At 42.0% G+C, this 14,071-nt stretch overlaps 1 protein-coding gene and 2 long non-coding RNA genes across 5 annotated transcripts in view; 2 read left to right on the forward strand and 1 right to left on the reverse strand.

The window, feature by feature from the left end:
* The window catches only part of LOC115298135, a 6,760-nt gene extending 6,100 nt beyond the window's left edge, over positions 1 to 660 (forward strand). For both annotated transcript variants that reach the window (XR_003911616.1, XR_003911617.1), the window contains exon 4: positions 391 to 660. This is a non-coding gene — a long non-coding RNA (uncharacterized LOC115298135). The remainder of the gene's footprint in view (positions 1 to 390) is intronic.
* The window catches only part of KHDRBS1 (KH RNA binding domain containing, signal transduction associated 1), a 37,989-nt gene extending 25,846 nt beyond the window's left edge, over positions 1 to 12,143 (reverse strand). For both annotated transcript variants that reach the window (XR_003911615.1, XM_029946529.1), the window contains exons 1-2: positions 11,611 to 12,143; positions 576 to 700 (exon numbers count right to left, since the gene is read on the reverse strand). Coding sequence is in view for 1 of the 2 variants with exons in the window: in XM_029946529.1 (XP_029802389.1) it covers positions 576 to 700; positions 11,611 to 11,992 (507 nt within the window). In the remaining variant the exon portion in view is untranslated. The remainder of the gene's footprint in view (positions 1 to 575; positions 701 to 11,610) is intronic.
* LOC115298136 lies at positions 9,755 to 10,962 on the forward strand. Its single transcript, XR_003911618.1, has 2 exons — positions 9,755 to 9,792; positions 10,259 to 10,962. It is a non-coding gene; the product is annotated as an uncharacterized LOC115298136 (long non-coding RNA).
* Positions 12,144 to 14,071: the final 1,928 nt, after the last annotated feature.

Below are 14,071 nucleotides of genomic sequence, written 5' to 3' on the forward strand. Positions count from 1 at the left end.
GGTGGGGGGGGGGGGGGGCTAAATGGGTGAGGGGCATTAAGGAATCTACTCCTGAAATCACTGTTGCACCATATGCTAATTTGGATGTAAATTAAACAACAAATAAATATTAAAAATTTTTAAAAATGTAAAAAAAGGAAAAAGGAGGTGAAAAACAAGAAAGCATTATTTAAAAGTAAAATGTTAAGCAAGAAAATTAACTTCACCTCATCAAGGATTTGTGTTACATTTCCTATACTTAGATTTCATGTCAATTTTTCCTGCCATGTCAATCTTTTGACAGAGAGCAGCTCTTCATTTTTTCTCTTTGAACTTGGAAGATGAACAAACATTTGAGAAAGAAACTCTTTTTGGTAATAAAAGTTGACTATATTTCCTTCCTGGCTATAGGTATGCTGTTGGTTTATGGATGTAGATGTTTCAGCTGCCAGAAACAAATACTGCAAGAAGCAGTATTTGGAAAAGAAGCTTCACAGGCTCAAGTATCTGATGCATCACAATTTCCAGAAGTCTTCGTTACCGTCCGTGACTCACACACCTACAAAGATGATGAAGTGAGGCACTTTCTGCCTTACCTTGGGATACTGCTTGACAGGTATCAGCACCCGCTCCTTCAGCTTCATGTTCTTGTGAGAAAATAAATCCAAGTAATTCTCCTCATCATCCTTTTTTGAATCTCCTTTCTGAATCTTCTCAATTTCTGAATAAGACAAACAGAATTTAGTTTTGTCTTGTAACTAAAGGCAAATTTCTGAGTCTGCATAAAGCATTAACAGAGTCTAAGACCAAACAGTTCAGATGAATGTGCTAATTTCAGACAGAGGCTGAAAGCACGAAAGCTGTGGAGAGTTGACTAGGAAACCCAAAGCCTGCTTCTCATGAAAGCAGTTTGCTTTTCCACCCCCACCTGAAACAGCTACATTAGAGCCATTCAAATGTTTCCTAAGAATAAACGGATTTAACAAAACATGTGCACAGATGGGGAAAAGAGATAAATGAATGGAAAAAAAGAGTCTGCATCAAGAAAAAGCACAAAGTCATATCTTGATGAAGACACAAAACTCAGTCTACTGTGACAGTAGTGCTTTGGATAACAGTAGTCCTTAGGAGTTTGAAAGACATGGTTCCTGGTCTGCCACTCACTAGTTTTGTGAACTTTGAAGTTATTCAATTGCTGTAATTTTTGGTTTCTTCATCTGTAAAACAGAAGCAATATCTACCTCATGCGGTTGCTATATAGACAGAGTAAAGTAACATATGCACACATGTGAATTAAAACCCATTTCCTAGAGGGGCGCCTGAGTGGCTCAGTCGGTTGAGCATCCAACTTTGGCTCAGGTCATGATCTTGCAGTTTGCGAATTTAAGCCCCACGTTGGGCTCTGTGCTGACAGCTCGAAGCCTGAAGCCTGCTTCAGATTCTGTGTCTCCCTCTCTCTCTGACCTTCCCTTCCTCATGTTCTCTCTCTCAGAAATAAACATTAAAGATTTAAAAAAAATTTCCAAGGAAGTGCTTAATATACAATCAACATTATCTAGCCCAAATTCGATGTCCTAAACGAAAAAATGCACCAAGGTACTTTCAATTCACAGGTCAAGATAGTTTGACAGTTTCATCAGATATAAACTTAGTATTCAAAAAGATTTCCTATCATTAGGGAACTTCATTCATTCATTCATTCATTCATTCATTCATTCATTCATTCATTCCAAGTGTCTGAGTGCTTCCTATGGAGAGGCAGATGAAGGGAGAGATACAGAATGATCATTAACCACTATGGAAGTTAAAAGGGCCAGATATCTATCCTACAAAGTACAGCAAATACAACAGGCAAGTCAGATACGATCCCCAACTTCACTATGTTTATACACTGACATTTCCACTCTATGGGCTAAGAAGTTGGCAATGAAGTACAGATAAGTGACAGGAGTAGGAACAGAGATGGAATGGTGTGTGCAAGCAATAAAATGTTATATGGTCCACTGAAAAGAGTGAAAAAAAATTTATACTCCATAAAATCATCATAAAATTCTAAATCATGTAGAATGTTCTCCTTATATACTATGCCCACAGTTTCTACTATAATTTTAAGGTAAGGTTTCTCCAACTTCAGTATGCATCAGAGTCACCTGGAGAGCTTATTAAACTAGATTGCTGATCCTAACCCCAGTCTAGGATTTGTGTTAGGAATGTAGTTCTAGCAGGTTACCAGGTGATGCGGGTATTATCGATCTAGGGATCACACTTTGAAAGTCACTGGTTTGGGGCACCTGGGTGCCTCAGTCGGTTAAGTGTACGACTTCAGCTCAGGTCATGACCTCGCTGTTTGTGAGTTCGAGCCCCGCATCAGGTTCTGTGCTGAACGCTCAGAGCCCGGAGCCTATTTCAGATTCCGTTCTCCCTCTCTCTCTGCCCCTACCTTGTTCACACTCTGTCTCAGTCTCAAAAATAAACATTAAAAAAAACAAAAGAAAGTCACTAGTTTAAGATATAAAGACATACTACTTCAAGGGCACCTGGCTGGCTCAGTCAGTGGAGCATGGGACTCTTGATCTCAGGGTTGTAAGTTCAAATTCCATATTGGGTGTGGAGATTACTGAAGGGGGAAGATATACTACTTCAAACACATTATTCAAACCCGTACCTTTAACAGTTTTTAAAAATACTGTTTAGACTGAGTCCAGTTGTGAAGTATACAAATGAAGAAAAATCGCTTTGACTCTGACAGATTTCGTAATTCAGAATTTCAAACTGAAGTATTCTGTTTATTAAAAAGCCTAATTTCAGATGTTATAGTATGTGATGAGCTAACCTAACACCCAAGAGCACATATTCCCTTGCTTTCTGACAATTAAAACTGCTAATCATACTATGGATTTTTTTTTAAGGTGGGCTTCAGATTCAATTTGGAGCCCAATGTGGGACTTGAACTCAACGATCCGGAGGATCAAGGCCTGAGTTGAGATCAAGAGTTGGCGCCCCCATATTGTAAATATTCTTAACTAAACCTTCACTTATATGGGAAGAACTATAGACAACGGTGCTCCTCACACTCCTATATTTCACTGCTTGGAAGAGAAAACGAATTTGACCTTACAGGTAACAGACTAAATGCTTTCATACAACACCCTATTTGTTGTTTTACTGCTGGTATATCCCGACCTCAATTCCCTCCTCCTACTTACGGCTAATATTAGCTTTTTCTAGTCACTAGTTTTGAGCCTATCATCTCTGAATATATCTCTTCTTGAATTTCCAAAACTGAAAAACTGGGTACTCAATCCTCAAAAGTCCTAGGGACAAAGATGCCACATTTGTGATCTGAAAACATCTCCAAGGAGCTTCTAAAAATGTGGAACAAATTACATGCTTTATTTTATCTATCTCTGTGTCTTAATTGCTACCATCTAGTTAGGCCCTTCAGCTGTATTTTATACCACTTTCCAGAAACTACACTTGGCCAGTGCAAGAAGATAAGACTCAAAGCCTATTAATCTGTTGTATTCCTATAGGAAACAAGGCTGCAAAAAATTGAACCCAGTAGAAAGATTTGTTCTTTAAAAAAATTTTACTTAATGTTTATTTATTTTGAGAGAGAGAGAGATCAAGCAAGCAAGAGCATGAACAGGGGAGGAGCAGAGAGAGAGGGAGAAAGAATCCGAACCAGGCTCCAGGCTCTGAGCTGTCAGCACAGAGCCCAATGCGGGGCTGGAATTCACAAACTGCAAGATCATGACCTGAGCCGAAGTCACACGCTTCATCGACTGAGCCACCTAGGTGACCCTAGAAAGATTTGTTCTTATGCAATGTGATGCACCCTGTGAATTTCTAACATGATCTTTTGTTATATTTTGTACTAGTCATATCTTAATTAGAATCCCTTTGTCCAGTTTATCTCACAATTTTTAAAAGAGAAATAAGCATTTTTAGAGAACTCACAGAACAATGATTTACATAAAACTAAGAACTGAAAAGATGAAAGAATCAGGGAAGTTTATTAACCTTGAAAGGAAAACACAAAGAGGTGATGTCTCTAAGAGGGGCCATCTACCATGTTTGGAAGGGGAAGAACTGAATATTTGTTTAGTGTCTACTATGTATCAAATACTGTACAAATACTCTCATTTATCCTACAAAATAACTCAGTGAAGTAGCTGGTACTATCCCTGTTTTACAAATGAGGAAACAAACTCAGAAAAGTCTCTAAGTCACAAAGCTGTTAAAGTACCAGAATAAGGATCAAAACCCAGGCTTTCTCTAACTTCAAACCTTATGCTTTTATTACTGCCTCTCAATGAGTTTCTGGACGGAGCAGGGCACTTTATTTCCGCAAGAAGAGTTGATTTTGTAAAATGCTGGAAGTACAGTTCTACCCTCAGACATGGTCAGGAGGTTAAAGTCAATGAAAGGACTCTGTGGGGGCTTCAGATGTACAGTAGCCTGATCTTGCTTTTCTTTTCGAATTCTGTATGTCTCTACTTGGCCTCACTTTTCTTGGAGAGCTAAGAGTAGGCTGTATTGGGAAGAAGAAAAAAAATCAAGAAGCTTCCTAAAAATGGTTTAACCCTCAGGCAGAAGTACTTTCTAGACAATCTTTTTGAAACTAACTCCTTCAACTGATCTTCACTTGAGCCTCTGGAGACCTTGAACGTCCCCAGAGCCAAAGACAGAAAAGTTACGGTGTAAACAACACAGAGAGGTGACCCACTTGTTTTTTAGCCAGGTGCTTAGAATAATCACATTCCACCCAGTGCCTCTATGGGTCAGAAATTTTGTACTGTTTCATTTTGTCTTTTAAGCAGGATTATCCCCATTTAGCAGGTGAAAAGAATCTGGACTCAGAACTAAGTTATGTAACCTGTCCAGGATCACAAAACTATAGTTAGTGGCAGAGCAGGTACTTAAATTCAGGTTACTCCCTTCCATCAGTTGGAGCAAATTCAACTAAATCCTACGGCATTTCGCTTACTCTAACTTAACCATTCCTTTTTTGGTAGATCTTACCACAACCAGATTGTAAGTTCTAAAGAATGAGGATTGTTTCTTAAATGTATGCCTCAGAGGAAAGAGCAGGAGTTTTAAAGTTAGACAGCACTGGGTTTGATTCCCAGTTCTGGTACATGCTTGGAACATGACCTTGAGCAAGTCATTAAACCTCTCACTTAGTCTTCCCTACTCATTCTAAATAGGAGGATAATAAGGGGCGCCTGGGTGGTTCATGAATCCCAGCCCTGTGTCCGGCTCTGTGCTGACAGCTCAGAGAGCCCCGAGCTTGCTTCAGATTCTGTGTCTCCCTCTCTGCCTCCCCCGCACTGTGTTTATGTTTAATAAATAAACATTAAAAAATTTTTAAGGAGGATAATAAAAAAAGAAAAAACATTTAATAAACACAAGAATGTTAATACTAGAGAAGTTTGGGTAAATTATAAACAAACTTTATCATCTGGATTGGCTTAACTAAAAACAATTACCATGTGCATTCTATTGACTGAACATTTGGTAAGGGCTGCATAAGCAACAGGACAACGGTCAAGATTTTCTAACTAAGACATCCAAAGATAGTGTTTATAAGAGAGCAAGATTCATAGACTATCTGCTCCAAAAGGCCAGGGGTCATGCCCTCCTCTGGACCCTCAATGCACTTCTAACCACACTACTCCTTCCCTTGTTAATGACTTCTGGACCCATTCTATCACTAAATTCTTTACCTGCCATCTTCAGTAGATTACTTAATACACAATAGGCATCTATACATGTTTACTGAAAGAAACATTAACACCCTCAACTTTCCTTCAAGATTCATGACTTTATTATTCCCAACTTTATAATTTGCTGCCTTGTACCTTTTTTGTTGGTACCATGTTTTGGAATCCCAAGTCCACTATGCTTCCTGTCTTTGTATAAAAAAAATTCTGTTCTTTTTATTTACCTTGCTTACTATTTTAAGAGCAATAGGTTCTGAATTTTTTTTGGATCATGGGCCCCTTTGAGAATTTGATGAAAGCTACAGATGATCTCCCTAGGAAAAGATAACATAATATTTCACATACAGTACTGACTGAGGGTGGGTACTGGTTCAGAAAAATCCCCCAAAGCTGGAGTTAAGAGACCTCTAAGGGGCTCAATTCTCACACTTCAGGGTAGTGGCAAACCCTACTATGGTATATTGACCATGAATCTCCTGAATCTCTTTTCTTACGACACAATTTAGAACTTTTAAATTCTTTTAAAAAAAGCTTTTTGAGATACAGATTTATAAAAGTTGTGAGAAATAAAAGATCTCTTATACCTTTCACCCAGTTTTCTCCGTAACACTTTGCATATATGCAATGCAGCATCATAACCAGAAAATTAATATAGTCTCTACTGACTTTTTTCAGGTCATCAGTTTTATATCTACTTATGTGTGTTTAGTTCTATTAAATTTAATTGGTCACGTGAACACGGTCAAGATGCAAAACAGGTCTATCGCAAGGATTCCTTGTGCCACCCTTTTGTAGCCAAGTGTCCCTCACCACTGGCAACCACTTGTCTGTTCTCCATCTCTATTATATTTTGTATTTTCAAGAATGTTAAATTAATGGAATTATATATTACATTTCCTTTAGAGATGAGCTCTTTTTACTCAACATAATTCTCTTGAGAGCCATTCAAGTTGTTACATTTATCACTTCTTTTTATTGCTGAGTAGTATGCCATGGTATGAATGCACCAGTTTATTCACCTACTGGAGGCATATGGTTAGTTTTCAGTTTTCGGCTATCATGAATAAAGCTGCTATGAACATTCAGGCACAGGTCTGTGTGAAACTAAGTTTTAATTTTCCTGGGATAAATGCCCAAGAGTGCAATTGCTGAGTAGTATGGTAAACATATGCTTAGTTTTGCAAAAAGCTGCTTTATCAGAAAAAAAGTATGCTAACAATATTTTGCTTAATCTTGCTAGTATTATGTTCTGTAAAAATAATATTTTATGTATCCAGCTGTACAGGACTTACTTTTCTAACATTATATTTTCAACATTTCTCCATGTTGTAAAAGCTTGTAGCTTTAAGTTTTCATTTCCACTGCTTTATAATTATCCCAATTTGGAAAGCTCACAGTATTCAATCAATGATGAAACAAGTTGCACCATTTTGTGAACAGGGTGCACCATTTTATGAATGAGGCATTCATGTGAAAAAGTTTCTATGGGTCTATTCCTAAGAATAGTGTTGCTGAATTTTAAGAAATTTAAAAGTTCAACTTTCAGATGAAATGTTCAACTGTTATCCAGAGTGGTTGTATCAATTCACACCTTCACCAACAATGTTTAAGAGTTCCTTCTTTTTATCCTCTCAAGCCCTAAGTCTCGTTTGACTTAGTTAAAAATCAACACGTTCATTTAAAAGTACTATCATCTTTATAGCACTAGTTCCTCCCAGGTCTGCAACCTCCCCAGGACATAAGGCATATTTCTCTTTTCACTCAGATCTTCATCACCTTCAGTAAAATTTTAAGTTGACAATATGTGATCACAATAGTCCTCTACTCTAATACTGAGAAAAAAATTCTTCCTGTCTCACAGAATGGCCAAGAAGACAGAATTAATGAGAAGCACATTTCATGGCACATCTTACATGCTCTACAAAGGTTAAATATTATTTGTTATGATTATTCACATACATTTTGAATGGGCTTTTATTGCTAATTTCAAGGCAATTGATATATTTTTAAAAAAAATTTTTTTAGGGGCACCTGGGTCGCTCAGTCAGTTAAGCATCAAACTTCCACTCAGGTCATGATCTCATGATTCGTGGGTTGGGCCCCGCATCGGGCTCTGTGCTGACAGTTTGGAGCGTGGAGCCTGCTTCGGATTTCTCTCCCTTTATCTCTGTCCCTCCCCAGCTCACAGTCTGTCTCTCTCTCAAAATACTATGTTTTTTTGGATACTATTCTAAAAATGAGATTTTGTCAATTCTTTTCTAACTGGGTACTGCTCACATATCAGAAACCTACTGATTTGTACATCTCTATATTGTACATCACTGACCCCTTTCCTAAGTAAACAACAATATTTTTGCAAACAAAAATATTCTACTATTTATACTTATACCTCTATTTGGTCTAGAATTCCTTTGCAATTTCACTTTCTGATTTTAATAGGTTTTGCTAGCCTTGTAGAATGAAATGGATATATTTCTATGACATATTGTGAATGAAATTAAAGAATTAAGTATTTTGAAGTTTCAACAAACTTTGTCTCTAAATGTCCACTGATTTCCAAAGATGCATTTCTACGTACACTTTCAAGATTTTCCGGGGACTGTTAATCTATTCAAAATGTATATTTACTTCTGGGTCATTTACACTAACTTATATTTTCCTAATTGTACAAAGTAGAATTTAAAAAAACACTAATACACAAAAAAGCATTTTGTTTATTACATAAATTTGTAACACAAAAATAAGTTATTTTTGCTTCAGAAAACAAGCATGGGTAAAGTGCCTCCTTGCATGTCTGTGAATGCATTTAAACTGTCATCACAGCTTGAATATCAATTTGGCTAACACAGAAGTCTATACCCAAAATGTAAACTCCTCAGAACTATGTTGATATTTCTCCATTATACAGTGAAGATGAATATTCATTCATCAAATATTTAGTAAGAGGCCATTCTGTGCGGCACTCTTCAAGAACAAGAGATAGATACAGCAGTGAACAAAGCAGACAAAAGATCCCTGCCCTGGTAGAGCTGACATTCTAGCTGTGAAGGAGGTGTGGTTAACAAATACACACACGACCTTCAATAAATGGCGCATCAGATGCCGGTAAGAGCAAAATAAAGTAAATCTGGGAAAGAGACAGGAAGAAGTATGTGACTGCTGAAGGAAGAGCGACCTGGGTCTTTAGTCACCTCCTTGGAAACATGCAGAGGTGCCTGCAGGAAAGTCAGTCCCAAGACCTAAGCTCTGCTCTCTGGGTTTCCTCCTTCTTCTGGCCATAATATCTTTATTGTCCTGTTAGCTAGTACTCCAATGTGTTCAAATAAATTACAATATTTTGTGCAAGTAATACAAAATATTTTTAAAGTACAATTTTTTGCAGGTACTATATACAGTAAGGGATGGGGTGGGTGGAGACAGGTGTGTGGATCCTGACTCTGAATGACTTCAAATCCTAGCTTTGCTGCTTACAAATTTTGTTGTTGTAGGCAAATTAATCTCTATGTGCCTTAATTTCCTCATTTGTAAAAGTGAGGATAAGAGTCACTTCCTCATAGTATTGTCACAGAGACTATATATTTGATGTTAAGAGAACAGTGCCTGGCACAGTAAGTGTTAACTGTATTTTTCTTACATGTATCCTTATCAGAGCTTAAATACTACAATTCTTTCTTCTCGGAGTATCACTTCCACATAGTCTGTGAGCTTCACAATCCCTTTCCCTGATCATTCAAAAATGATCCAGGTCCAACATATATCAAGATTTACCCATGCTAAGAAGCATCCATATACCCTTCTACGACTGTTCTTTCAATGAGCCAGCATTACCTCAACCCCGATTCTCCAATTAAAAGTTCGGTTTGGCTTAAAAAAAAATAGACACCAAAAAGCCCGAGTGTGGGGGAGGGGAAAGATTGAAGAGCACTCTCTTGTAACAGAATTTAAGCAGTGAGAGAAGAGTGAAAACTAACTTTTTCTAAAAATATTTTTATTTTTAAGGAATCTCTACACACAACATGGGGCTCGAACTTACAATCCCAAGATCAAGAGTCTCATGCTCTACCAACTGAGCCAGCCAGGCACTCCTGTAAGTAACTTTTAAGGATCAACAATTTTTGATGGTTAACCTAAGAAACCATCTTTTACTTAAAAGACAAACACTGTACTAGACATTTGGTGGGGTTAGGCAAAACGTATCCTGTTTTCATATCTTATTCAGTACCCTGGATTTACAACTCGAAGAAAACTGTGGTGACAACTTATTACCTGATTACAGGCCAAAGGGAATGGTGCTAGCGCTTTTATATCTCATTTAATTCTCTCAACTCACCATCCCACTTTAGAGAAAAGGTTACTCAGGTTCCGAAAGCTTCCCAAGAGTAGGTAGTTAAGGCTCAGAATTTCAAACCCAAGCCAACATCTTAAAGTTCTAAAGTTTGTTGTTCTCATGCATTTAATCTGGGTGGCTTAAAGATTAGAGGAAATAAAAATCAGACTACCAAGTCAACCTTTAGAATTTAGCCTGACATTCCTACATCTGCCCCTGCTTTCAGATTCAAACATCTGGTGTTTCCTATATGCAAGACAGCATGAAAAATATGAAGATAAAAAAAGGCATTCCTGGCCTTCAAAAATATTGCCACACATAATGAACAGTAATGTTTTGAACAACCTGGGTTACAAGAACAGCAAAGCATCAAGCTCCTGACCACACCAAGCTTTGACTATGCAGTTAAAAAGTGAAGACCCCTCACCAACGTAGGGAGCTGGAGAACAAAGGGGAAGGAAATGTTATTTTCATAACTATCTGTTCATTCTATCAGCCTTGCCAAAGACTTCACCTACTCATTTAGCGTTGGAGACTGCAACTTTCTACTTAATACAATTTCGGGTATCATATGAAATACTTATTAAAACAACGTTGTAACTAGAAGCGGGGACAAAACAGCTTTCGGGAGAAATCAGAGCGACTAGTTGATTGGTCAGTGCAGGGTAGGAAAGGAGCGTTGGTCTACACACAGCGAACAAAGACTATTATTTCTCATCTATTTCACTACTGAGGCAAAAAGACATAAAATAAAAAGATCAAGTCTTCCAGGGACAAGCATCCTGCCATTTCTCTCAATTTTTGTCCATTGTGTTGGGGAAAGTCCTGCAAACCACCCTCTACCTCCTCCTATCCCATATCACTGCCTCTAGAGTTATTTTTCCCCTTCTGGTGAACAACACGTTGTAAAATAAAGGGGTCCACAACCTTCTGGCTCTGCAGCAATTATCGCTTTATCGGCCGAAGTCGGAAATCTGATTCCGAAAACCTCAAGCTCCGATTCCCACAGGTTGCTTCTGCCTCCGCGCAACTTAAGCTCCTGTTACCGCTAAGTCCGACCCGCCCCAGCGACCGCGGCGCGCTGGACAGGGCACTCCGGCCTCACCCCATTTCACCCCGGCCCCCCCCCGCCCACGGTCCCTCCCCGCTCCGGCCGGCTTCGCCTCCTACACCCGCAGCAGAGGCGTCTACCTCCACCCGCAATGAAGAGAGCTTTCCCTTTGGGGGTAGGGGGAGGTAAAGGTTCGTTTCTGGAAGAATCCGAACACTCGGAGCGCCGGGCAGCTGCAAGAAGTGGGAGGGGGAAGGGTCGGCAAAGGGGCGGGTAGCGCAGCGCTATCCATCAAGATCTTTGAGCTGAGAGATCGCCAAGTCCCCTTCGGGCCTCCACCGCAGCCTAGAAATTCTCCCTCGCACCGCGGGCCCGGATAAGTGCGGAATCCCAGGATCCCGAAGATGAGGATGAGAGAAGGGGAGTTCACGACTGCCTCGGCCCCGAGGGGGCGGGAAGGGGGAGGAAAAAAGCCACTGCCATCCATGCCCCCGGGTGGCCAGAAGACCCAGAGGGACCCGGCTTACCGGCCGTCAGTAGCTGCATGGCGTGAGTGAAGGACGGGTCGAGCGAGTCCTTCTCGGCCATGAGTTCGGGCAGGTACTTGTTCTCCGGCTCCATCTTGACGGAGGCAGTGGCTGAGGGGGGCAGCAGCGGGGTCGGCGCTGGACCGCCCACTGTCGCGTCGGGACCCGTGGCCGAGGGCGGCAGCAGCGGTGGTGGCTGCGTGGCGGGCGAGGCCCGGGCGCCCCCCCGGGATCCCCCTCCGCCTCCCCGGGATCGGTGAGGCAGCGGTGGCTGCCGAGACGGCGCCTGACGCACTGAGGGGTGGGCACCGGAGGGGTCCATGGAGCCGCTGCGGCCTGAGGACCGGCTCATGCGCGCGGCGGGGTCGTCCCGGCGCTGCATTGGGGTGGATGTACGATCGAGGGATCGAGGAAGCAACGCGGCAGCGGCAGAGGCCCGAGCGGCGGTTGGCGGGGGTGGGAGAGCGGGAGCGACAGCGACCGAAGCCGACCCGAGCGACCCAGCGAAAGAGAGCACCGGAAATGAGGCGGCGCGCGTGCGCAGTCAGCCACCGGCACCGCCCTTGGGTCTCTCCGCGAAGAACAAAGTCTCCAGTCGAGCCACGGCGCCTGCGCACCGCCGCGGAGCCCGAAGAAGTCGCCTCCCCGCTCCCCTTTTCCCTCGGAGCCCGCCAGGCCACAGTCTTGTGCGCGTGCGCAAGTGGCCGCGGGCTTCGTTCTTTTTCTTTTCCACGTGACTAGGCACTAGCGGGACACGTGTCTCCTCCCCCTCCGGCCGAGTGCGCGGAGGGGCGGGGGCTGTGGAATGTCTTTGTCTGCGCGCGGGCCCGCGGAGTGTGGGGCGGCAGACCTGTTACTAGCGGGGCCACGCCCCCGCCAACGGCTGAGTTGCGGGGGGGGGGGGGGGGTGGCGGTTGTGCTCCATGGCGGTGGAGTAGGGGGAAAAGTGGGGTGGAGAGGCGGCTCGCTGAAGTGTGGAAATTAAAGGAGACCCGAGTGGGGGGTCGCGGGAGGGAAAGGAGAGAGAATGGTGGCGATCTGGGCTGGAAGAGAGGAGAGGGACTGCCGGAACGGGGAGGGGAGAAGAGACAGGGCACGCGGGAAGCTAGGGGTGAAGAAGGGACGATTCAGGGAGAGTCGACTCAGAGATGAGGGGCTTGGGGGGAGAAATTGGAAGAAGGACGCGTCAGTGGGAAGACTGGAGAACTTGAACTAAGAGGGAAGGTTTCGATTGGGAAACTGAAATATAGCAAGGAAAAGGGAGCCCGACCGAAGTAGGGAACCCAGAATATAGTAGGTCTCCAATATAGTAGGTTCTAAAAGGTTAGCCATTGTGGGTCTGAGAAGTCGCTTTCTAAAAGACGAAGCATTTTAGCTCTTTACATATAGGGCTGATTTCTGCTGACTTCAGTGTTTCTTCGCAAAAGAAAAAAAAAGTGAGCCAGGAGGCAAGGTCCTTAATCCGTGATGGTTGTAATGCTAAAATAGCTCCTTCTATTGATGTGAGTGCTAATCCCCTTGCCTCTGTTGGACCTTTCACAATGGATCATTCCAGGCTTGCTCAAAGAGACCCTTGCCAGTACGTACTCTCGAGGCCAACGTGTGTGTGTGTAGGGGACCGTCTTACACAGCAGTCTCCTTATCTTGGGGTGCTATATGCAAACGAGCCTAGGTCTCTACTCTTCCATAAACTGTGGTTCAAAACCTGGTGCTTTCTTTAACCTTTCTCTACCTCCACAGATTTTTGTTTCCACCATTCAAAGCACTATCCTCCCTTTTCCTTTTGGATCAGTTCCCCTTAGTAAACCGTGCTTTTCAAAACCATTTCTGAATATTGTCTTCTGTGTTGCTCGAAACTGTTGATTTTTTGTATGTGAAACTTAGAATACTTCAACTGGGGAACATTTAAGGCCTGGCTGCTTTCTTGGGGGGTGGGGAAAAGAATTTACCCACAGAAATGAGAACAAACACAAATATCTCCATAAAGTATCACGTATGTATTCTGCATCTCTATGGCAGTATTTTACTTTGAGGTCACATAGGTATAGTTTATAGGGAGGAGAAAAATGTTTTTGAGTTATTGTAATGAAGAATATAATATGACCAAGGCCAAAAGATACGTGACTATTAAGTGTGGTTGGAGTTCAAGGCAGGAGGTAGATTTTGGCCAGGGGAGAATAAGTTCCAGACAAAGGGAAGTGTGAACAAATGAACATTCAAGATGAGAATGTCAGAGATGCGTTTAAGGAATGGGAGTAATCCAACTGCAGACTGTAAAGAAATAGGTTGAGAGAGCAAACACATGGGAGAGGGGAGAGGGGGCAAGATGGATTTATAGCTCTCGCAACTCATTTCTGTTGCTGTCCTTGAAAATCCTGCTTGGGTGGGGGTGGTGTTACAAATGGCTGAAGTGTCCTTGCTCTGTAATGAGATGCCCAGATGGAGGTACCTTGAGCTGAAG

The sequence above is a fragment of the Suricata suricatta genome, chromosome 8 (assembly GCF_006229205.1).
Source record: "Suricata suricatta isolate VVHF042 chromosome 8, meerkat_22Aug2017_6uvM2_HiC, whole genome shotgun sequence".
NCBI classification, from domain to species: Eukaryota; Metazoa; Chordata; class Mammalia; order Carnivora; family Herpestidae; genus Suricata; species Suricata suricatta.